Source organism: Hypanus sabinus, chromosome 6 (genome assembly GCF_030144855.1).
Source record: "Hypanus sabinus isolate sHypSab1 chromosome 6, sHypSab1.hap1, whole genome shotgun sequence".
Taxonomy (NCBI): Eukaryota; Metazoa; Chordata; class Chondrichthyes; order Myliobatiformes; family Dasyatidae; genus Hypanus; species Hypanus sabinus.
Genome location: NC_082711.1, coordinates 119,845,620 through 119,867,603, shown reverse-complemented (window position 1 = coordinate 119,867,603; position 21,984 = coordinate 119,845,620). Strand labels below are relative to the sequence as shown.

The 21,984-nt window shown below is 52.6% G+C and overlaps 2 protein-coding genes across 7 annotated transcripts in view; both read right to left on the bottom strand.

The window, feature by feature from the left end:
- Positions 1-1,882: 1,882 nt before the first annotated feature.
- Positions 1,883-16,437, bottom strand: LOC132395790 (G protein-activated inward rectifier potassium channel 3-like). 6 transcript variants are annotated; one of them, XR_009512742.1, is made up of 4 exons: positions 16,157-16,437; positions 8,712-9,659; positions 4,573-7,172; positions 1,883-4,510 (listed from the first exon to the last, which is right to left on the bottom strand). XR_009512742.1 is itself a non-coding variant. In XM_059972829.1 (3 exons), the coding sequence occupies exons 1-3, from the start codon at positions 16,401-16,403 to the stop codon at positions 6,826-6,828; spliced, it is 1,542 nt and encodes a 513-aa protein (XP_059828812.1). In that variant the 5' UTR covers positions 16,404-16,437; the 3' UTR covers positions 1,883-6,825. The 6 variants fall into 6 exon arrangements, 2 of the variants coding, with proteins under 2 accessions (XP_059828812.1, XP_059828813.1); XR_009512741.1 differs by having other exon boundaries at positions 1,883-4,541; positions 4,603-7,172; XR_009512740.1 differs by having other exon boundaries at positions 4,603-7,172.
- Positions 16,438-20,226: 3,789 nt separating this feature from the next.
- LOC132395789 (uncharacterized) overlaps positions 20,227-21,984 on the bottom strand; it is a 34,962-nt gene continuing 33,204 nt past the window's right edge. The window contains exon 7 of the mRNA XM_059972828.1: positions 20,227-21,844. Coding sequence (XP_059828811.1) covers positions 21,705-21,844 — 140 coding nt within the window. The 3' untranslated portion in view covers positions 20,227-21,704. The remainder of the gene's footprint in view (positions 21,845-21,984) is intronic.

Here is a 21,984-nt window from a genome sequence, read left to right as displayed (position 1 = left end):
CAACTCTGGTAGGCCAGCAATCGGTGGGAGTCGTGTTAAAACCCCAGATAAGTGAGGTCTTTTCCGGAAAGGTTCTTGATGGGCAGTGTGCCCCTTTGCACTGTAGGGGGCGCCAGAGACAGACGAGATAGGAATATAACAAAAAGAGGCAGAACACACCAACAACTAAGGAACATTACTTAACTTTCAAAGATCACCAGTGATCAGCCGGTGGTTTCCACTGATGGTGAATGGTGATTGATCTCACAAGCAAGAAATTCAAACATACAGTGCCCCTATTCTGGAACTGCTTGCTGATTTTCCTGTTCAGACTTCGGAAGTGTGGTGACTGGGGCCGCGCACAAGCAAAATGACCTGTGGCTGAGAAGTCAGTGCGGGCGTGCTCTCCGTCCAGTTATGCAGCGACGGCAGACTCGAGAATGCCTCCTCTGCTGAACTGCAGACTGGTGGGCTATCTGTCAGTGACGGTCCAAACCAGCACATCACCTTACCATTCCCCTTGCACTGCTTTGTTCAGTGGGCTGGATTGTTCAGCTCATTTCCAGTACACAAGTGTAAAGGAGAGTGAAATCATTGTTACTCCGGATGCCGTGGAGCACAAAATAAACACAAGATAATGAAGGCAATAATAAAAATCAGAAAAATATAAATATATAGGGCAGCTAATATCGAGAGTGTGACCATTATGTCCAGTCAGTGATGCTAGACACAGAAGTATCTGTACTTAAGGGGACTCTGACAGGAAATGATACAGTAGTGGTGGTTGGGAGTGTGGAGGGGTGGAGGTGTTGATCAGCCTTACTGCTTGGGGGCAAGTACCTGTTTTTGAGTCTGGTGTGGATGTAGCCTCCTCACTGGACTAACAGTCCATGAGCAGGGTAGGTGGGATCCTTCATGGCTAGCATGAGAGGGCACAGGTTCAAGGTGCTTGGAAGTAGGTACAGAGGAGATGTCAGGGGTAAGTTTTTTTACACAGAGAGTGGCGAGTGTGTGGAATGGGCTGCCGGCGACGGTGGTGGAGGTGGATACGATAGGGTCCTTTAAGAGACTCCTGGATAGGTACATGGAGCTTAGAAAAATAGAGGGCGATGGGTAAAGCCTAGGTAGTTCTAAGGTAGGAACATGTTTGGCACAGCTGTCTGGACCAAAGGGCTTGTATTGTGCTGTAGGTTTTCTATGTTTCTACGATGTTACTGGCCTTTCCTCAGCACCTTTCTGTATATATGTGCTCGATGGTGGGTAGGCTGGTGCTGGTAATGCGTTGGGCCCCCTACATATCACCTCCACTGCACTGAGCACCCTATCCTGGCTAATCACCCCTTTCTCCCTGAAAGATCCCTCTTGTAGCCATCTTCCCTGCAACATTATCACCTCTCATTTTCCCCTCCCAGCCTCTGACTCCGGCTCTGCTGGCTGAACAGCCTTCTCAAAATGCTGGAGCAACTCAGCAGATTGGGCAGCATCTACGGAGAGGGATATAGAGTCAATGTTCCAGACTGAGACCCTCCATCAGGGGTACGAGGGAAGGGGTCAGAAGCCAGAAGAATATAGAAGCACAAACTGACAAGTGATTGGTGAAACCAGCTGAGGGTGAAGGTGGGGGAGGAGGGATGAATTGTGAAGATGGGAGGTAATAGGTGGAACTGTCACAATCAAGAGAAAATCTGCAGATGCTGGAAATCTGAGCAAAACACACAAAATGCTGGAGGAACTCAGCAGGCCAGGCAGCATCTAAGGAAAGAGTACAGTCGATGTTTTGGACCGAAACCCTTTGGCAGGACTGGAGAAAAGAAGCTGGCGAGTCAGAGTAAGGTGGGTGGAGGGGAAGAAGAAGCACAAGGTGAGAGGTGAAACCGAGGGTGGTGGGGGGGGGGGGGTTGGGAGTAAAGAACTGGGAAGTTAATTGGTGAAAGAGATAACAGGCCAGAGAAGGGGGAATCTGACAGGAGATGACAGAAGGCCAGACAGGAAAGAAAAAGGGGAGAGGAAATGGGCAGGGAAGATGAGAGAGGGAAATAGTGAAGCGGGGACATGACCGGAAGTTCAAGAAATCAACGTTCATGTCATCAGGAGTTGCGTCTCTAGTCTGAGTGTGGCTTCATCACGACAGTGGAGGAGGCCTTGGGCTGATAAGTCGGATTGGGAATGGGAAGAGGAATTGAAATGAGTGGCCACCAGGAGATCCTGTTTTCCCTGGCAGACGGAGCGAAGACCCTCACAAAGTGGTCTGTGCTGGGTCTCACTGATAGACAGCAGGCACTGAACACAGTAAATTACCCCAACAGACTCACAGGTGAAGTGTCGCCTCACCTGGAAGGACTGTTTGGAACCCTGAATAGTAGTGAGGGAGGTGGTGTAGGGGCAGGTGAAGCACTTGTTCCATTTGCAAGGATGAGTGCCAGGAGGGAAATCAGTGGGGAGGGACAAATGAACAAGGAAGTTGTTTAGGACATGCTTGGTGGTGGGATCCCGTTGGAGATGGCGGAAGTTATGGACTATTATGTACTGGATGGGGAGGCTGGTGGGTGGAAGGTAAGGACAAGAGAAACCCTTCCCCTGCTGGTGTGGTAGGAGGATAGGGTAAGAGCAGACATGCTGAAATGGAAGAGATGCGGTTGAGGGCAGCGTTGATGGTGGAGGAAGGGAAGCCCTCTTCTTTGTAAAAAGGAAGCCAGCTCCTTCATTCTAAAATGAAAAGCCTTATTCAGAGAGCAGATGCAGCAGAGTTGGAGGAATTCAGAGAAGGGCATGGCACTTTTACAAGTAGCAGGGCGGGACGAGGTGTAGTCCAGGTATCTGTGAGAGTCCGTGGGTTTCGTACAGACATCAGTGGAAAAGCTGTCCCTGGAGATAGTGACCATGAGATCGAGAAAGGAAGGGAGATGTTGGAAATGGAACAGGTGAATTTGAAAGCAGGGTGGGTTTTAGAGTCAAGGTGGATGAAGTCGACAAGTTCAGCCCAGGTGCAGGAAGCAGCAACAATGCAGCCGTTGATGTAGCGTAGGAAAAGTGTGGGACGGTCACCAGTGTAGGCGTGGAACATAAACTGTTCCATGTTGCCGACAAACAGGGAGCTGTAGCTGGGACCCATGCGAGTGTCCATAGCTACCTCTTTTGTTTGAAGGAAGTGGCAGAAGCCAAAGGAAATTATTTAGAATAAGGACAAGTTCTGCTAGGTGAAGGAGACTGGTGGTGGAAGGGAGCTGGTTAGGTGTGGTGTCCAGAAAAAAATAAAGAGCTTTGAGGCCTTCCTGGTGGGGGGTGGAGGTGGAAAGGACTGGACATCCATAGTGAAAGTGAGATGATGGGGGCCAGAGAAATTGAAATCATTGAAAAGATCCAGAGCCTGTGAAGAGTCACGGATGCAGGTAGGAAGGGACTAAACTTGGGGGCATAAAACAGAGTTGATGTAAGCCAATATGAGTTCAGTGGGGCAGGAACAAGCTGCAACAGTGGGTCTACCAGGACAAGCATATTTGTGGATTTTGGGTAGGAGGTAGAAATGATGCAGGGTGCAGGAACTATGAGGTTGGTGGCAGTGGATGGGAGATTCCCAGAGTCAATAAGGTTGGTGATGGTGTGGACGACCATGGCTTGATGTTCCTTAGTGGGGCCCTGTTCGAGGGGTAAGTAAGAGAAGGTGTTTGAGAGTTGGTGCTGAGCTTCAGCAAGGTATAGGTCAGTACACCAGGTTACTAAAGCAACTCCCTTATCTGCAGTTTTGATGGTGAGGTTAGGATTGGCGGAGGGAGTAGAGAGCAGAGTGTCTGGAAGGAATGAGGTTGGAATAGGAGAGAGGGATATTAAAGTCTCGATGGTTAATGTCCTGTCCGCAGTTGGCAATGAAAATGTCCAGATGGGCAGAAGATCAGGACGTGGTGTCCAGGAAGAGGAACAGTGTTGAAGCTGGGAGAAGGGGTCATCGTTACTGGATGGGGAGTCCTTGCTAAAGACATGGGTTCAGAGATGGAGGGGGTGGAAGACGACCTCAGTGTCATGGCGGGTGCAGAACTCACTGAGGAGTGGGCACAGCGGGACAAAGGTGAAGCCCTTACTGAAGACAGAACCTTCTGCCTCAGAGAGGGGAAGGTCGCAGGGAACTGTGAAAACCCAGCATGGATGAGAGTTGGGATTGGAGGGCGAAGGGGTTGGTAGTGTCTGAGGGGAAGGGAGGTTTGGGGTGTTCAGGGGTGAGAGGAAGATGGAGTCTCCGAGGACCCGAGAGCTGCTGGTGGAATCTGAGAAACATGGGATTGTGTCTCTCATGGGAGGTGATATGTGGAAGGTAAAGAGCTGGAGAAGAACGAATCTGATAGGAGACATCAGAGGATCATGGAATAAAAGGAAGGAGGAGGGGTACCAGAGGGAGGCGATGGACAGGTACGGGGAAGAGAAAGGGTGAGAGGGGAATCAGAATGGGGAATGGAGCAAAGAGGAGGAAGGGGGACAAAATGCTGGGTTAGGGTAATCAGGTTGGCTAACCTGAACGAATGAGGTGTTGCCCCTCCACCTTGGTCGAATACGAGGTGTTGCCCCTCCACCTTGGTCGAATACGAGGTGTTGCCCCTCCACCCTGATCGAATACGAGGTGTTCCCCTCCACCCTGATCGAATACGAGGTGTTGCCCTTCCACCCTGATCGAATACGAGGTGTTGCCCTTCACCCTGATTGAATACGAGGTGTTGCCCTTCACCCTGATCGAATACGAGGTGTTGCCCCTCCACCCTGATCGAATACGAGGTGTTGCCCTCCACCCTGATCGAATACGAGGTGTTGCCCTTCACCCTGATTGAATACGAGGTGTTGCCCCTCACCCTGATCGAATACATGGTGTTGCCCCTCCACTCTGATCGAATACGAGGTGTTGCCCCTGCACCTTGGTCGAATACGAGGTGTTGCCCCTCCACTCTGATCGAATACGAGGTGTTGCCCCTCCACCTTGGTCGAATACGAGGTGTTGCCCCTCCACCCTGATCGAATATGAGGTGTTGCCCCTCACCCTGATCGAATACGAGGTGTTGCCCCTCACCCTGATTGAATACCAGGTATTGCCCCTCCATCCTGATCGAATACGAGGTGTTGCCCCTCACCCTGATCGAATACGATGTGTTGCCCCTCCATCCTGATCGAATACGAGGTGTTGCCCCTCACCCTGATCGAATACGATGTGTTGCACCTCCACCCTGAGTTGGCCTCACAATTTCCCCTCCATAGATGGTGCTGACCTGCTGAGTTCCTCCAGCATTTTGGGTGTGTTGCTGAAGATTTTCAGCATCTGCAGCATGTCTGTAGTTTAACCTTCTCAGCCAGTCCCGGATTGAGAGGGAACAAAATGGGACGAGCTCCCTCTGTCCAGTGAGGTGGGACAATGTGGGATTAGTTGGGATGAAATGGGACGAGGTCACCCTGTCCAGTGAGGTGATATGAAGTGGGTCAAGCTCCCTCTGTCCTGTGAGGTGGGATGGTGTGGGACAGTGTGGGACGAGGTGGGATGGTGTGGGATGAGGTGGGATGGTATGGGACGAGGTGGGACGGTGTGGGACAGTGTGGGATGAGGTGCGACGGTGTGGGACGAGGTGGGAGGGTGTGGGACGAGGTGGGACGGTGTGGGTCGAGGTGGGAGGGTGTGGGATAGTGTGGGTCGAGGTGGGACAGTGTGGGACGGTGTGGGACGAGATGGGAGGGTGTGGGACGGTGTGGGGCGAGGTGGGAGGGTGTGGGACAGTGTGGGACAGTGTGGGACGAGGTGGGACGGTGTGGGACGAGGTGGGAGGGTGTGGGACGAGGTGGGAGGGTGTGGGACAAGGTGGGAGGGTGTGGGACGAGGTGGGAGGGTGTGGGATAGTGTGGGTCGAGGTGGGATGGTGTGGGACGAGGTGGGAGGGTGTGGGACGGTGTGGGGCGAGGTGGGAGGGTGTGGGACAGTGTGGGACGAGGTGGGACGGTGTGGGACGAGGTGGGACGAGGTGGGACGGTGTGGGATAGTGTGGGTCGAGGTGGGACAGTGTGGGTCGAGGTGGGACAGTGTGGGACAGTGTGGGACGGTGTGGGACAAGCTTTCTCTGTCCAGTGAGGTGGGATGGGGTGGGACGAAATGGGACGAGCTGACCCTGTCCGGTGAGGTGGGATGAGGTGGGACGGTGTGGGATGAGGTGGGATGGGGTGGGACGAGGTGGGACGAGCTGACCCTGTCCGGTGAGGTGGGATGGGGTGGGATAGTGGGGGACGAGGTGGGATGGGGTGGGACGAGCTGACCCTGTCCGGTGAGGTGGGATGGGGTGGGATAGTGGGGGACGAGGTGGGATGGGGTGGGACGAGCTGACCCTGTCCGGTGAGGTGGGATGGGGTGGGACGAGGTGGGACAGTGGGGGACGAGGTGGGATGGGGTGGGACGAGCTGACCCTGTCCGGTGAGGTGGGATGGGGTGAGACAGTGGGGGACAAGGTGGGATGGGGTGGGACGAGGTGGGACGAGCTGACCCTGTCCGGTGAGGTGGGATGGGGTGAGACAGTGGGGGACGAGGTGGGATGGGGTGGGACGAGGTGGGACGAGCTGACCCTGTCCGGTGAGGTGGGATGGGGTGAGACAGTGGGGGACGAGGTGGGATGGGGTGGGACGAGGTGGGACGAGCTGACCCTGTCCGGTGAGGTGGCAGGAGGTGGGACAAACTCCCTTATCCGGTGGTGTTGGGATTAAACCTGGTGTTGCTCTATTCCCATCAGATGGTGCCATGCCATCTCCCTACACCCCACCATGGCCTGCTGACCCCCTCTCCCACCACACCGATTTCTCAATGTGTCGCCATCGGCCTCCTACGGTTGGTCGTCACAAGGCAGACTCATTGAGGCTGCCGTTGGGTTGCTGGGTCACATCCCCTTTCCCTTCCTTCTCGCCCTCGGCCGTCACGGACGCAGGGAGGGCTCCCTCCTCCAGCTGGGAGCTCCTCAGCCTCGGGGGCCGAGTGACGGACCAGTAGAGCTGTGCCTCGGCCTCGGCCTGACGCTCGGCCAGATCGCGGGCGCTGCAAGTGGGGGTGGACACCTCGAAGGTCTGGTGGAACATGCTGTAGTCCACCTGGTAGTGGCCGTCCTCCAGCGACAACACCGAGGTGAAGCGGTGGCCCCACAACACCTCCTCACACAGGTACGAACTCCGTGCCTGGCATGTCATCCCTGCAGCACGAGGGGAGGGGCAGTCAGCATGGGGGGGGGGGGGGGGGGAGAGAATCACATCCCTCTGACCCAAATGCAGATCCTCCAGGACTTGCATCACCACCCGCCCACTGACCGTCCAAAACCCTATCCCTCCTTCTCAACCCTCCACCCTTCCAATAACTTCCACCTACCTCCCATACCCTCCTCTTCTGCACCCCACGCTCAGGCTCAGCCTTCGGCATCCTTCAGTCCCTCGACCTCTCTCCTCTTCCTCATCCCCAAAGTCTACTGGCCACTACAAATTCCCATGTGTCATCTTGCCTCATTCCTCCATCTCTACACTCACCAAACCCCTCCCTCCTCCCTCTTTTCAAACCTCACCGCTCCCTCTCTCCACTCAGCCCACGGACCGTCCCTGGTTCCTCCCCTCTACCTCCCTCTTCCCTACCTGTTGCGTCCCACTCACTCTGGGCCTTGCTTTCTCTCGCCCCCCCCCCCCCACAATCCCCCCACCTATCCCATTCCCTGCCCCTCTCACACCTCCCCTTCCTGGACCCCACCTTCACTTCCTCAGCCTTGATCTCTCCTCTTTTCCCACCTGAGGCCTCCTTCCCAAACCACTCCCACCTCTTACCCCTACCCACCCTGAGGTGGCCTCATCCAACCCTTCCCACTTCCCTTCCTCATTTTCTGCCCTCCCCTTCCTCTCTTTTTCTCCCACACACTCCTCCCCTCCCTCTTGCCACTCCTGCCTCTCTCACATTCCTTACTCCCTCCAATCCTCCTTCTCCTCTTTATCACACCTCCCTTCTCTACCCTACAACCTCCTCTACCTCTCGTACCACCCCTTTTCTCCACTACCTGTTATCTCCACCAACCCCTCCTCCCTCCTCACCAATACACCTTCCTCCTATACACCCCCCACCTGCTCCTCCACCAGCAGCCCCTCCCTACCCGATCTGCCTTCTCCCCACGACTCTCTCCATGTCTGCTCCTTCCCTCCCTCACTCTCCTACCTGTCGTCGCCACCAACCCCTCCTCGTTGCTCACTAACACATCCTCCTCCGATCCACCACCCCTGACCTCCTCCTCCATTTCATCAGCCCCTCTCCTCACACCTCTCCTCATCTCCTCCTCCCCTCCCCTCACTCTCCTCCTCAGGAACCCCTCCTCATCTCCTCCTCCCCTCCCCTCACTCTCCTCCTCAGGAACCCCTCCTCATCTCCTCCTGCCCTCTCCTCCTCAGGAACCCCTCCTCATCTCCTTCTCCCTTCCCCTTACTCTTCTCCTCAGGAATCCCTCCTCATCTCCTCCTCCCCTCCCCTCACTCTCCTCCTCAGGAACCCCTCCTCATCTCCTCCTCCCCTCCCCTCCTCCTCAGGAGCCCCTCCTCATCTCCTCCTCCCCTCCCACTCTCCTCCTCAGGAACCCCTCCTCATGTCCTCCCCTTCCCTCACTCTCCTCCCCAGGAACCCCTCCTCATCTCCTCCTCCCCTCCCCTCACTCTCCTCCCCAGGAACCCCTCCTCATCTCCTCCTCCCCTCCCCTCACTCCTACCTGTTGCCTCCACCATTCCCTCCAGGATGACCACGATCTCGAAGTCCTCGGCCTGCAGCCGCTCCTTGCTCATCTCCCAGAAGGGGCTGCGGGAGTCAATCTCGTGGCAGATGATGAGGGGCGAGACGAGGAAGAGGCGGTCATCACCGGTCTCCAGGCCCACGCCCACTTCGGTCTGGTCGAGGGGGATGAACTCGCCCTCAGCTGTCTGCTTCGAGCGGATCAGCTTGGCGCGGATGGAGGCCTCGACGATGTGCGAGCGCCGGAGGTCTCCCACCCGGAACATCAGGCAGAGGCAGCCGTCCCGCAGGGACACCACCGCCCGGTCAGAGAAAACCAGCGTCTCGGCGCGCTTGGTGGGCTGCGAGATCTTGACAAACATGCAGCCCACCATGAAGGCATTGACCATGGAGCCCAGGATGGCCTGGAGGAGGAGCAGGGCGATTCCCTGCGGGCACGAGTCAGCAATCACCCGGAAGCCGTACCCGATGGTGGTCTCCGTTTCGATGGAAAAGAGGAAGGCAGAGACGAAGCCGTTGAGGTTGTGCACGCACGGTGTCCAGGCCTTGTCGCCCAAGTGCTCCAGGTCACCGCGGCAGTAAGCGAGCAACCACCAGACGAGGCCGAACGAGAGCCAGGTCAATGTGTAGGCCAGCACGAAGACCAGCAAGCTGACCCGCCAGCGCAGGTCCACCAGCGTGGTGAAGATGTCGGTCAGGTAGCGGTATGTCTCCAGCACGTTGCCGTGTTGCACGTTGCACTTGCCGTTCTTCTCCACGTAACGCTGCTTGCGACGCCCGCTGGACCCCCGGCCCTCCCTGCACTGTCTCCGGCCGCCGGCCGCTGGCGGGGAGCCCGCCAGGCCACAGTACGTACCGTCGCGGCCCATGGGAGAGCGGGCGGGATCAGCGGCCAAGGTGGCAGGCAGCCTGCAGCATCGTCCGAGGCCTGTGGGAGTTGGGCAGAGAAAGAGGATGGGTCAAGGGTCAAGGGTCAGCAAGCGAGCAGGGAGGGCGGGGATGAATGGTCCATGAAAAAAGCAAGGAGGGATGGAAACAGGAGGGGCGGCCCACTAAGGAGTGAGAAGAGAGGGAGCGGTAAAGGGTCTGGGAGGGAGGGAGAGACTGGGGATCCACGTGGAAGAAGAAGGGACAGAGGGAGAGAGAGATGGATGAGAGACAGGAGACAGGTGGCGAGGGATGACAGGGAGTTGTGCCAGAGAAAGGTGGGGAAAGGCGAGACACAGGGAGAGATGGGGAGCGAGTGAAAGGGTGTGTGATGCGAGGGGTTAAGAGAAGGGGAAAGTGAGGAGTAGTCAGAGCAAGAGGTTGGGAGTGGAGGATTAGACGTGGAGGGAGGTGAAGGTAGGGAGTGAGGAGGAGTGTGTGAAGAGGGTGCGTGGGGAGAGAATGAGGAGGAACAGAGGTGAATGAGAGTGGTGGGGGAGGTGAGCGAACGGTATGGTAGTGGGGGTGGTTTTGAGGGAGTGGACGGTGGGGCTGAGAGTGTAAAAGATGATATTAGATCATAAGATCGTAAGACATAGGAGCAGAATTTGGCTATTCAGCCCATCGAGTCCGCTCTGCCATTTCACGTGGCTGACTTATTATCCCTCTCCTTCCTTCTCCCTGTAACCTTTGCCCTTGCTATCACAAACCCATCAGCCTCCACCTTAAACCCAGCGGATTCCACTCAGCTCACCGGGTCAGCCCTTTATTTGGAACAACTCTTAAAGAACAAAACTAATTGAGAAAATTGCCCAGTTTCTCTTCATTTATTTGTGACACCTCTGCTTAATTGCGACAGGACGCTTGCCAAATGGTTTCTAACTAGCAACAGTTATGTTGTGTGTTTTTTCTGTTCGAAGAGCAGAGGTTTTTGTCACTGATCATCGGTGAGAAATAAGCAGTGAGACAATTCAGAACTGACTTGCTCAGTGTGGTTTCAAGCATTCAGGCTCGGAGATGCCAGAAACAGCCAGGAGTGAAAATAAAATTATGTCCCTACTTCAGCAAGTTAGGACCTATGAAGAATTTGAAAGTATCTTGAAGGTTACACTGAAAATGAAGGTGTGTAGGATGTAATTGTTAAAAGCATTGTATGAAGACAGTCCACTATCTGCACGAGGTGTCTGTGCTATTTTCACTCATTCACAGTCAATCAAAAGAACACAGCACTGTACAGAGGATGAATTCCTCCAATGATAACTATTAGCAACTAATAGTTTTATAGTATTGATAGTGTTCCAATCCATTCTGTACTTCATTGAAATATGTAACATTATTCAGTTATGTGGTAATTTGTCTTTTTTTCACACCCTTTAACTATGCAGTAGAGGGCTATGTGTAAACCTAGGTAATTTCAAAAATAAATACATGGTCTGCACACTTTTGTGGGCTGAAGAGCCTGTATTGTGCTGTAGGCTTTTCGATGTTTCAATGTCCCTGTTCCCTTGAAACTTGATTCAGCTGCTCCTGATTAATCATAATCCACAGTGACTTGTCCTCCACAGATGTCTGTGGTAATGAATTCCACTGACTCAACTCACCACCATCTGGCTGAAGAAATTCCTCCTCGCCTCCAGACAGCCATCCATTCTGAAGCTGTGCCCTCTGATCCAGACACCCCCATTACAGCAAACACCCTCTCCACATCCGCTGAATCTAGGCTTTTCAATATTGAATAGATTTCAATGAGATCCCTTCATTCATAAACTCCAGTGAATACAGATCCAGATCCTCACATATAACCCTTTCATTCCGGGAATCATTCTGGTGAGCCTCCTCTGGACCATGTCCAGTGGCAGCACATGCTTTCTGCTCACAATATTCAAAGCGTGGGCTGACCACTGCCTTATACATCCTTGTGTTTACACCCTAGTCTTCTCAAAATGAATGCTACCACTGCACCTGCCTTCCCTACCACCAACTTAACCTGCAGGTTAACCTTCAGGGAGTTCTGCATGAGAACTCCCAAGTCTATTGGCACCTCTGATTTTTGAAATTACTCCCCATTTAGAAAATAGTCAACACCATTATTGCTCTGGCTGGCTTCTCTGCACTATGTGTCATCGGTCACAGCTTTGTCCATCTCCCACTGTCTTTCTGCAGGCATGCTGCTTCTTTAACACCACCTGTCCCATCAACTATCCTCCTATAATCTGTAAACTTGCTCACAAAGCCATCAATTCTGTCATCCAAATCATCGACACTTAACAAGAAAGCAATCAGAGTAGATAAATCCCCAGGACCTGACAGGGTACTCCCTCGGACCTTGAAGGAAAGTGTTGAAATTGCAGGGGCTCTGGCAGATGTATTTAAAATGTCCGTATCTATGGGTGAGGTGCCGGAGGATTGGAGGATAGCTCATATCATTCCGTTGTTCAAAAAAGGCTCTAAAAGTAATCCTGGAAATTATAGGCCGGTAAGTTTGATGTCGGTAGTAGGTAAATTATTGGAAGGAGTACTAAGAGATAGGATCTACAAGTATTTAGATAGACATGGCTTTGTGCATGGTAGGTCATGTTTAACAAATCTGTTAGAGTTTTTCAAGGAGGTTACAAGGAAACTGAATGAAGGGAAGGCAGTGGATGTTGTCTACATGGAGGCCTTTGACAAGGTCCTGCATGCGATGTTAGGAAGATTCAGTCGCTAGGTATACATGGTGAGATAGAAAATTGGATCAGACATTGGTTCAATGGAAGAAGCCAGAGAGTGGTAGTGGAGGATTGCTTCTCTGAATGGAGGCCTGTGACTAGTGGTGTGTCACAGGGATCAGTGCTGGGTCCATTGTTATTTATCACCTATGTCAATGATCTGGATGATAATGTAGTAAATTGGATCAGCAAATTTGCTGATGATACAAAGACTGGAGGTGTAGTAGACAGTGAGGAAGGTTTTCAAAGCTTGCAGAGGGATTTGGACCAGCTGAAAAAATGGGCTGAAAAATGGCAGATGAAGTTTAATACAGACAAGTATGAGGTATTGCACTTCGGAAGGAAAAACCAAGGTAGAACATACAAGGTAAGTGGTAGGGCACTGAGGAGTGCAGTAGAACAAAGGGATCTGGGAATACAGATACGTAATTCCCTAAAAGTGGCGTCACAGGTAGACAGGGTAGTAAAGCGAGCTTTTTGTACATTGGCCTTTATAAATCAAAGTATAGAGTAAAGAGTTGGAATGTTATGGTGAGGTTGTATAACCCTATAACAATTTCAGCACGGAAACAGGCCATCTCGGCCCTTCTAGTCCGTGCCGAACGCTTACTCTCACCTAGTCCTACCGACCTGCACTCAGCCCATAACCCTCCATTCCTTTCCGGTCCATATACCTATCCATTTTTACTTTAAATGACAATACCAAACCTGCCTCTACCACTTCTACTGGAAGCTCGTTCCACACAGCTACCACTCTCTGAGTAAAGAAATTCCCCCTCCTGTTACCCCTAAACTTTTGCCCCCTAACTCTCAACTCATGTCCTCTTGTTTGAATCTCCCCTACTCTCAATGGAAAAAGCTTATCAATGTCAACTCGATCTATCATCATCATAATTACCTCTACCTCTATCAAGTCCTCCCTCAACCTTCTACGCTCCAAAGAATAAAGACCTAACTTGTTCAACCTTTCTCTGTAACTTAGGTGCTGAAACCCAGGTAACATTCTAGTAAATCTCCTTCGTACTCTCTCTATTTTGTTGACATCTTTCCTATAATTCAGTGATCAGAACTGTACACAATACTCCAAATTTGGTCTTACCATTGCCTTGTACAATTTTAACATTTCATCCCAACTCCTATACTCAATGCTCTGATTTATAAAGGCCAGCATACCAAAAGCTTTCTTCACCACCCTATCCACATGAGATTCCACCTTCAGGGAACTAAGGTAAGGCATTGGTGAGGCCGAATTTGGAGTATTGTGTACAGTTTTGGTCACCCAATTACAGGAAGGATATTAATAAGGTTGAAAGATTGCAGAGAATGTCTACAAGGATGTTGCTGGGACTTGAGAAGCTGAGTTACAGAGAAAGATTAAATAGGTTAGGACTTTATTCCCTGAAGCATAGGAGAATGAGGGGAGAATTGATAGAAGTATACAAAATCATGATGGGTATAGATAGAGTGAATGCAAGCCGGCTTTTTCCACTGAGGCTAGGGGAGAAAAAAACCAGAGGTCATGGGTTAAGGGTGAAGGGGGAAAAGTCTAAAGGGAACATTAGGGGGGCTTCTTCACGCAGAGTGTGGTGGGAGTGTGGAATGAGCTGCCAGATGAAGTGGTAAATGTGGGCTCACTTTTGACATTTAAGAAAAAACTTGGACAGGTACATGGATGAGAAGGCGCATGGAGGGATATGGTCCAAGTGTAGGTCAGTGGGACTAGGCAGAAAGATGGTTCGGCACAGCCAATAAGGGCCAAAAGGCCTGTTTCTGTGCTGTAATGTTCTATGGTTATAAAAGAAGCAGTTCTAATTTCAACCCCTGCGGAACACCACATGGTAATCAGTCAACCTTTATTCCCGCTCTTTGCCACCTGTCAGTCAGCCAACAGATATTCCTGTTGATACCATGGGTTCTTATCTTGGTACGCAGCCTCATGTGTGGCACCTTGTCACTTGCCTTCTTAAAATCTAAGAAAACAGCAACCACTGACTCTCCTGCTTATCATTTCTTAACTTAAATTCCAACAGATTTGTCAGGCAAGATTTCCCTTAAGGAAACCATGCTGATTTTGATTCACGTTATCACAGGCCTCCAAGTACTCTGAAACCTCATCCTTAATAATGGATGCCAACTATTGAAGTCAGGCTAACTGGCCCATAATTCTCTTTCTTGGGCCTCCCTCCCTTCTTAAGGAGATCATTCCAGAATCTGGTGATTCTTGATATATCACTACTATAGCCTCTACAATCTCTTCAGCTGCTTCTTTCAGAACCCTGGGGTGTAGTCCATCTGGTCCAGGCGAATTATCTACCTTCAGACCTTTCAGCTTCCCAAGCACTTTCTCCTTAGTAATAACAACTACACTCACTTCTGCCCCCAACACTCTCAAATTTATGGTATACTGCTTATGTCTTCCATAGTGAAGACTGATACAATTTCCAGATTGCCCCCAGAAACTCCAGCCATTATTGTTCTGCCATCGTCCCTGCTAATGCCCCCTTCCAATCAACTTTGGCCAACTCTCTCATACCTCTGTAATTCCCTTTGTTCCACTGTAATAGTGATACCTACGACTTTAGCTTCTTCCTCTCAAACTGCAGGGTGAATTCTGTCATGTTATTATCCTTCCCTCCCATGTGTTCCTTTACCTTAAGCTCCTGATTCAAACCTGGTTCATTAAACAACATCCAAGCCAGATTTGCCTTTTCCTCTAGTGAGCTCAACCACAAGCTGTTCTACAAACATGTTTCATAGGAACCCTACAAATTCCTTCCTTTGAGATCCAGCAGCAAGCTGATTCTCCAACTCTTTCTGCACACTGAAATTCCAGTGGCCATGATAACTTTGCCCTTCTGACATACTTTTTCTATCTCCCCTCCTCATTTGTGGCATACATCCTGGCTACTGTTCGCAGGCCTGTATTTAACTCTCATCAGGGATATTTTTACCCTTGCAGTTTCTTAAATCTACCCACAAGAATTCTGCAACTTTTGATCCTATGTCAACACTGGTGCTTGATTTTCCAGAGTCTGCAGATTGTCTCCTTTGTCACTGCTCTAAGGATTCGATTTCCATTTTTTTGCCAACAGAGCCAGTCACCTCTCTCTCTTTCTCCTCTCCCTCTCCCCCTCGGCATCCCTCTTCCACTCCCCTACACTTCCCACCCCTCCCTTTTCCCAGATTCTCTTCGCTAGCGGTCACGCGCACGAGAGCGCGCAGAAGCATACAAATGCATGTTCACACGTTTATGTATGTCCGGGGACACAGAGACACACACGTTTATGTATGTACCGGGACACAGAGACACACACGTTTATGTATGTCCGGGGACACAGAGACACACACGTTTATGTATGTACCGGGACACAGAGACACACACGTTTATGTATGTCCGGGGACACAGAGACACACACATTTATGTATGTCCGGGGACACAGAGACACACACGTTTATGTATGTCTGGGGACACAGAGACGCTCCCACGGACCCCGATCTCTTTCTCACACACACGGACTGCCATTGACACACACCGGGGGCGCGGGGGAGGGGGGGGGTACGTGCACACTTACATAATCACGAACACATTGGCTACAAACACAGACATGCACACGGATACGCATGAGACCCACACAGGTTCAGGTACAAACACTGCATACTGCGGTCACATACGAGCTCCGCGCACGGCACCTCGGCCTATGCCCGCTTTCACATACACGGGGAACGAGCCGGAGCCCCCTGTCGCAGCTCAAAGCCGTCCGCATCACCCCTATCCCTTCCCGCGGCTCACCGTGATCCGCCGGGTTCGGCTGCTGCTCTCGCTGCCCGTGAGCAGAGAAATCTCGCCGTCTGCCGAGGAGGTCGGCACAGCCGGGCCGCTGGAAAGGGGTCTTTGCTCCCCAGGGCTCAGATTCGAGGCGCTTCCGCAGCCGCAGTGAGCGACGGCCGGCCTGACGCACCGCTGCTCCCTCCAACCTCCCGCCCACTCCTCTTTCTCCTCTCACCTGTCCTCCCCATCTCTCCTCCACTCTCCTCATCCCCTCCCTCCTTCTCCGCTCCCCATTTCTTCCCTGTCCTCATCCCCTCCCCCCTCAACTCAACTCTCCCCTTGTCCTGCACTCCCCCTCACCCTCCTCCCTCTCCACCACCTTCACCTTCCGCTCCGCCACCTGCTCCTCCCCTTCCATTCCTCCACCTAACACCCTCCGCCACCTTCCCCTTCCTCCAAACCTCTCCATTTCCTGCATTCCTCCACCTCCCCACCTCCTTCCTTCACCTCCCCCTCCTCCCTCCACCTCCCCTCCTCCACCTCCCCCTCCTCCCTCCACCTCCCCTCCACCTCCCCCTCCTCCCTCCACCTCCCCCTCCTCCCTCCACCTCCCCTCCTCCACCTCCCCCTCCTCCCTCCACCTCCCCTCCTCCTTCCTACACCTCCATCTCCCCTTCCATGCCTGCTCCTTCCCTGCCCTACACCTCTCCCTCCACTTCCCCTTTCCCCTTTCCCCCTCCCCCTCCCCCTCCCCTTTCCCTTTCCCCCTCCCCTTTCCCCCTCCCCCTCCCCTTTCCCCCTCCCCCTCCCCTTTCCCCCTCCCCCTCCCCTTTCCCCCTCCCCCTCCCCTTTCCCCCTCCCCTTTCCCCCTCCCCTTCCCCCTCCCCTTCCCCCTCCCCTTCCCCCTCCCCTTCCCCCTCCCCTTTCCCCCTCCCCTTTCCCCCTCCCCTTTCCCCCTCCCCTTTCCCCCTCCCCTTTCCCCCTCCCCTTCCCCTCCCCTTTCCCCTTCCCCCTTTCCCCCTCCCCTTTCCCCCTCCCCTTCCCCTCCCCTTTCCCCCTCCCCTTCCCCTCCCCTTTCCCCTTCCCCCTTTCCCCTTCCCCCTTTCCCCCTCCCCCTTTCCTTCCCCATCCCCTCCCACTTCCCCTTTCCCTTTCTTTTCTCCCAACCACTCCTCTGCTCTCCTCCTGCCTCATCCTGTCCTCCCCCCTCCCTCCTCCTTCCCCTCCATCCTTCCTTTTCTCCCACCCACTCACTCCTCTCCTCTCCTTCCCTTCCTCCCCTCCACCCTTTACCCTCCTCTCCTCTCCCCCTCCCCCTTTCTCCCCTCACCTGCCCACCCTATCCTCTAGCTCTCCTTCACCTCCCACCCTTCCATTTTTCCTTTCCCTTCCACTCCTTTCTCCTGCTCTCCCTCCCTTCCTCACCGCCACCCCTACACTCTCCTCCCCTCCCCTCTCATCCTTTCTTCATCCCTTCCCTCCCCATTCTCAACCTTTCCCCCTCTGCTCCACTTCCCTCGCTCCTCTGCTCCCCGTTCTCTAACCCCTCCTCTCCTCCCCTCCTACATCCTCCCCCCTCCACCTGCACCCCTACCCTCCATCTATCCTCCCATCTTCCCTCCTGGTCTCCTTCTCCTCTCCTCTCCTACACCCTCCTTCCCATGTCCTACTCTATTCTCCTCCACTCCCCTCCCCCTCCTCCTCATCTTTCTCCACTCTGCCCTCCTCCCCTCCACCCTCTCCCTGCCCTCTTTCCCAATCACCTGCCCCTCATCCCCACCCCGTCTCCTCGTCCCCTTCCTTCCCCAACCTCCTCCACCCTCTTCTCTCCCTGCCCTCCCCACCATCTCTCCCTTCTTCCTTCCTCTCATCCCTCCCCATTCCCTCCATTCCTGTCCTCTCCTCCACTCCACTCCCCCTCCCTCCCCCACTTCCCCTCCCCATCTTTCTCCTCCTCTCCCTCCTCCCTTCACTCCCTCCTCTGGTCACCCTCCTCCCCTCTCCTCCTTCCTCCCCCTCTTTGTTGCCCCTCCCTATTTCTTCACCACTCCTCCTCTCCTTCATTGTCCCTTCCCTTCCCTTCCTTGTCCCTCCCTCACAATCGTCACTCCTGTCACCCTCACCATGCTGATTTTTTCCCACCCCTTTCCACTCTCCCACTTTCCTTCCCTGACTCCCCTCCTTCCCCACTAATCCCAGACCTCCCTTCAACTCCTCCCTGCTCTGCAACCCTCCACCACGATCCCCTCCCTCCTGTAAGGTCCATGGCCATAAGTCAAAGAATTAGGCAATTTGGCCCATCAAATCTGCTCCACCATTCCATCATGGCTGATATATCATCCCTCTCAACCCTTTCTTCCCATAACCTTTGACACCCTGACTTGCCCACACGCCCCTTGAGGTGCACTTGTGATGAAACAGCATTTAGGGTGGCACGGTAGTGTACTGGTTAGCACAATGCTTTACCGTCCCAGTGACCCGGGTTTGATTCCCATCGCACGGTAGTGTACTGGTTAGCACAATGCTTTACCGTCCCAGTGTCCCGGGTTTGATTCCCATCGCACGGTAGTGTACTGGTTAGCACAATGCTTTACCGTCCCAGTGACCCGGGTTTGATTCCCATCGCACGGTAGTGTACTGGTTAGCACAATGCTTTACCGTCCCAGTGACCCGGGTTTGATTTCCATCGCACGGTAGTGTACTGGTTAGCACAATGCTTTACCGTCCCAGTGACCCGGGTTTGATTCCCATCGCACGGTAGTGTACTGGTTAGCACAATGCTTTACCGTATTACTATTACCATAAGCAGCTGTGCCATGTTTCTCGGAATAATGGATCTGTATTCTCAGATCCCTCCGTCCTGCCAAACTGCTTTGTGACTTATTGTTTGTGGTCTCAGCCCGACCCTGGTTGTTCAAGACCCCCACATTTTTCTGCATTAAATTCCATCCTCCATTTTTCAGCCCATTTTTCCAGCTGGTCCAGATCCCACCTCAAGCTCTGATAGTCTTCCTTGCTGTCCACTACATCTGCACCCTTGGTTTCATCCACAGATTTGCTGATCCTGTTTACTTCATTATCATCCAGCTCATTGGTAAAGATGACAAACAACTATGGACCCAGCACTGATCCCTGATGCACACCATTAGTCACAGGCCTCTAGTCAGATAGGCAGCCAATTCTCTGGCCTCTTTCACAAATTCAATGTTGAATCCAATTTACTACCTTAACCTGAATGCAAAGTGACCAGACCTTCCTGACCAACCTCCCATATGGGATCTTCTCAAAGGCCTTGCTGAAGTCCATGTGGACAACACATAAAGGCCTTTCCTTTATCAACTTTCCTGGTATCTTCCTCAAAATAGTCTATTGATTGGTTAGCCATGACCTGTAAAAAACCAAACACACAAAATGGTGGAGGAACTTCCCTTTGACTATCCATAATTAGTCCCTGTCTATCCAAATACATTTCTTTTTATCCAGCCCCTTATAATACTTTCCAATAGCTTACCCAGGCTCATCAGCCTATAATTTCTCAGCCATGGCTAAAAATATTTACATACTGCTGGTAGGTTCACTGCAGATTCTGAACATGCCTTTCATAAGGTCACCCTGTTATGCATTGGGGATTTATCTGCTGTAATTTGCCTCAAGAAATTAAACACTTCCTCGTTTGTACCTTTTAGAAACATAGAAAACCTACAGCACAATACAGGTCCTTCGGCCCACAAAGTATCAGCAACCCGGGTTTGATTCCCATCGCACGGTAGTGTAGTGGTTAGCACAACACATTACAGTCCCAGTGACCAGGGTTCAATTCCCACAGTTGCCTGTAAGGAGTTTGTACATTCTCCCAGTGTCTGCAAGGGTTTCCTCCGGGTGCTCCGGTTTCATCCCACAGTCCAAAGGTGGGGGGGGGGGGGTTGGGAGGGGTATAGGTTGATTGGTCATTGATCATGTGATTAGGCAAAGGTTAAATCGGGGGTTGCGGAACAGCCCTTCCAGCTCCGAGGGGTCGGAGATGCCCGCTCTGTGCCATGTCTCAATTAAAACATAAAAATAAAGAAATAAAGTGATACTTTACTGCATGAGAAAGCGTCCTTGACTTTATTGTGTTAATAGGCATACACGGCAACATCAGAGAGAGAGGACACTTCTCAGTATGCGTTCTTGCAGCCCCGCGATCGGAGAGACTTGTCTAAAGTGTGCAGGAGTGCGAGCTTCAACTCTGGGGGGGGGGAGCAGATGGACGGGGGGGGGTGGAGAAATGGGCTGGGCAGTGGTCACTGAGAGTGATGGATAGAGAGTGAGAGGGACAAAAATAATGTGGGTGGGTGAGGGTATTAATCCCAGAGTTCTTAGCTGCTGTTTGTGTATGAATGCCAGCATTACCAGAGAGTAGAAATGTCCGTTTGGAGCGAGGGTGCCAGAGAGGGTTTACAGAGACAGGCAGGGGTGGAGGAGGTTACAAGGATAGGGAGATTACAGAGACAGGGAAGGGTGTAGGGGCCAAAGGGAGTTACAGAGACAGGAGGGGTGTAGGGGAGGCAGAGCATTACGATGCCTGAGCATAGCTGACCGGGGTGAAGGGGTGTCTGTGTTACTGGGACACCTTGAGAGAATGAAGCCTGTTTCCAGACATCTGAGATGGTGGATGTTTCGGTTGAAGTTGGAACGTGCAGTGGGTGTGGCTGATGCCAGATCTGACCTTTAGTCTATGTGGGTGTCCAGCCTGTTGGGGGGGGGGGGGGTGGTTCTGGAAACGTTGTCTGTGTCGCAGAAGGAGCCAGGGTTGTGCTGACCTGGACTCGGGCACTGAAGACTGTGGTGGAGAGGGTGTTGTGTCTGCTGGTCTCCAGTGGTGGGAGACGAAGGAGGAGGTTGTTACTGGTGGGCATCAATGGGAGATGTGAAATAGTACATTATACACAGGTGTTTGCATCGAGCAAGACCCTTGTCCGGGGCACCAGCAAAGGTTGAAGTCAATAGGACAAATGGCCTTCAGCTGTTTGGGTCCGTCACCATGGCATTCAGTTATCACGGAGTCTCCTGTGTGCTCCTGCCTCTGATTAGGGTGATGCCATAACAGCTCAGATTTCAATTCCAACGTCACCTGTACGACCTCCCCATGGGACTGTGAGGGTTATCAATCAGTAGGGTTGCTGGGCGGTACGGACCACTGTGCTGGAAGGGCCCAGCGGACACACAGAATCATACTCCCCTGGAGCTTGGTATAGACAAGCACCTAGTTCAGGAACTCAGGAGATATATGCACTCAATATTTTCCAGTGTATTCTGGGAGCTTGTTACACGAGGGGAGGCAATCCAGGGGTTCAGCAGGTATACCTACTCAGAGGTGCATTACAGACTGGGATTTAATTGAAGGTTTCAGGAGGGGTTTTATGTAAAGAACAACCAATCTAGTCTGGAATCTAGTCATTGGGTCAGGAAATTTATATGTACAGGGTGACAGCTATCCAGGGGCGAGCAGGAAGCTGGAATTAAATCCAGAGCCTTGGGCGTTTGATTTTTAACGTAGCCTGGGCGTGAGCTGGCGATTGCTTCCTGCTTAGGTCTTGGCTTCTTCTTGCAGGGAGACCTCTTCCATGGTAGCTGAGAAGGTCACAGTAGGCTCACTGCCGGCCGCTGGCTTCTGGAGGGTGTTATAGGTGTTGTCCTCGTCCTTCACCAGGGCCTGATACATCGGGTCTAAGGGATGCAGAGGTAAACATGAGCAAAACTCACAAAGGCACAATCTGCTTCAGGACAGAACAAGAGACCTTCGTGCACAGCCTGTGGCCACTGACAGACCAGAGCTGGTCTCCCAACAACTCCACGCTCTTGCCCCT

Coding starts and splice junctions, on each gene's coding strand:
- LOC132395790 (XM_059972829.1), bottom strand. CDS start 16,403: ATGAGGAGAGTGGAGGAGAGATGGGGAGGACAGGTGAGAGGAGAAAGA. Junction 9,660..16,156: donor GCCGAACCCGGCGGATCACG/GTGAGCCGCGGG, acceptor CAACTCCCACAG/GCCTCGGACGATGCTGCAGG. Junction 7,173..8,711: donor GGGAATGGTGGAGGCAACAG/GTAGGAGTGAGG, acceptor CTCGTGCTGCAG/GGATGACATGCCAGGCACGG.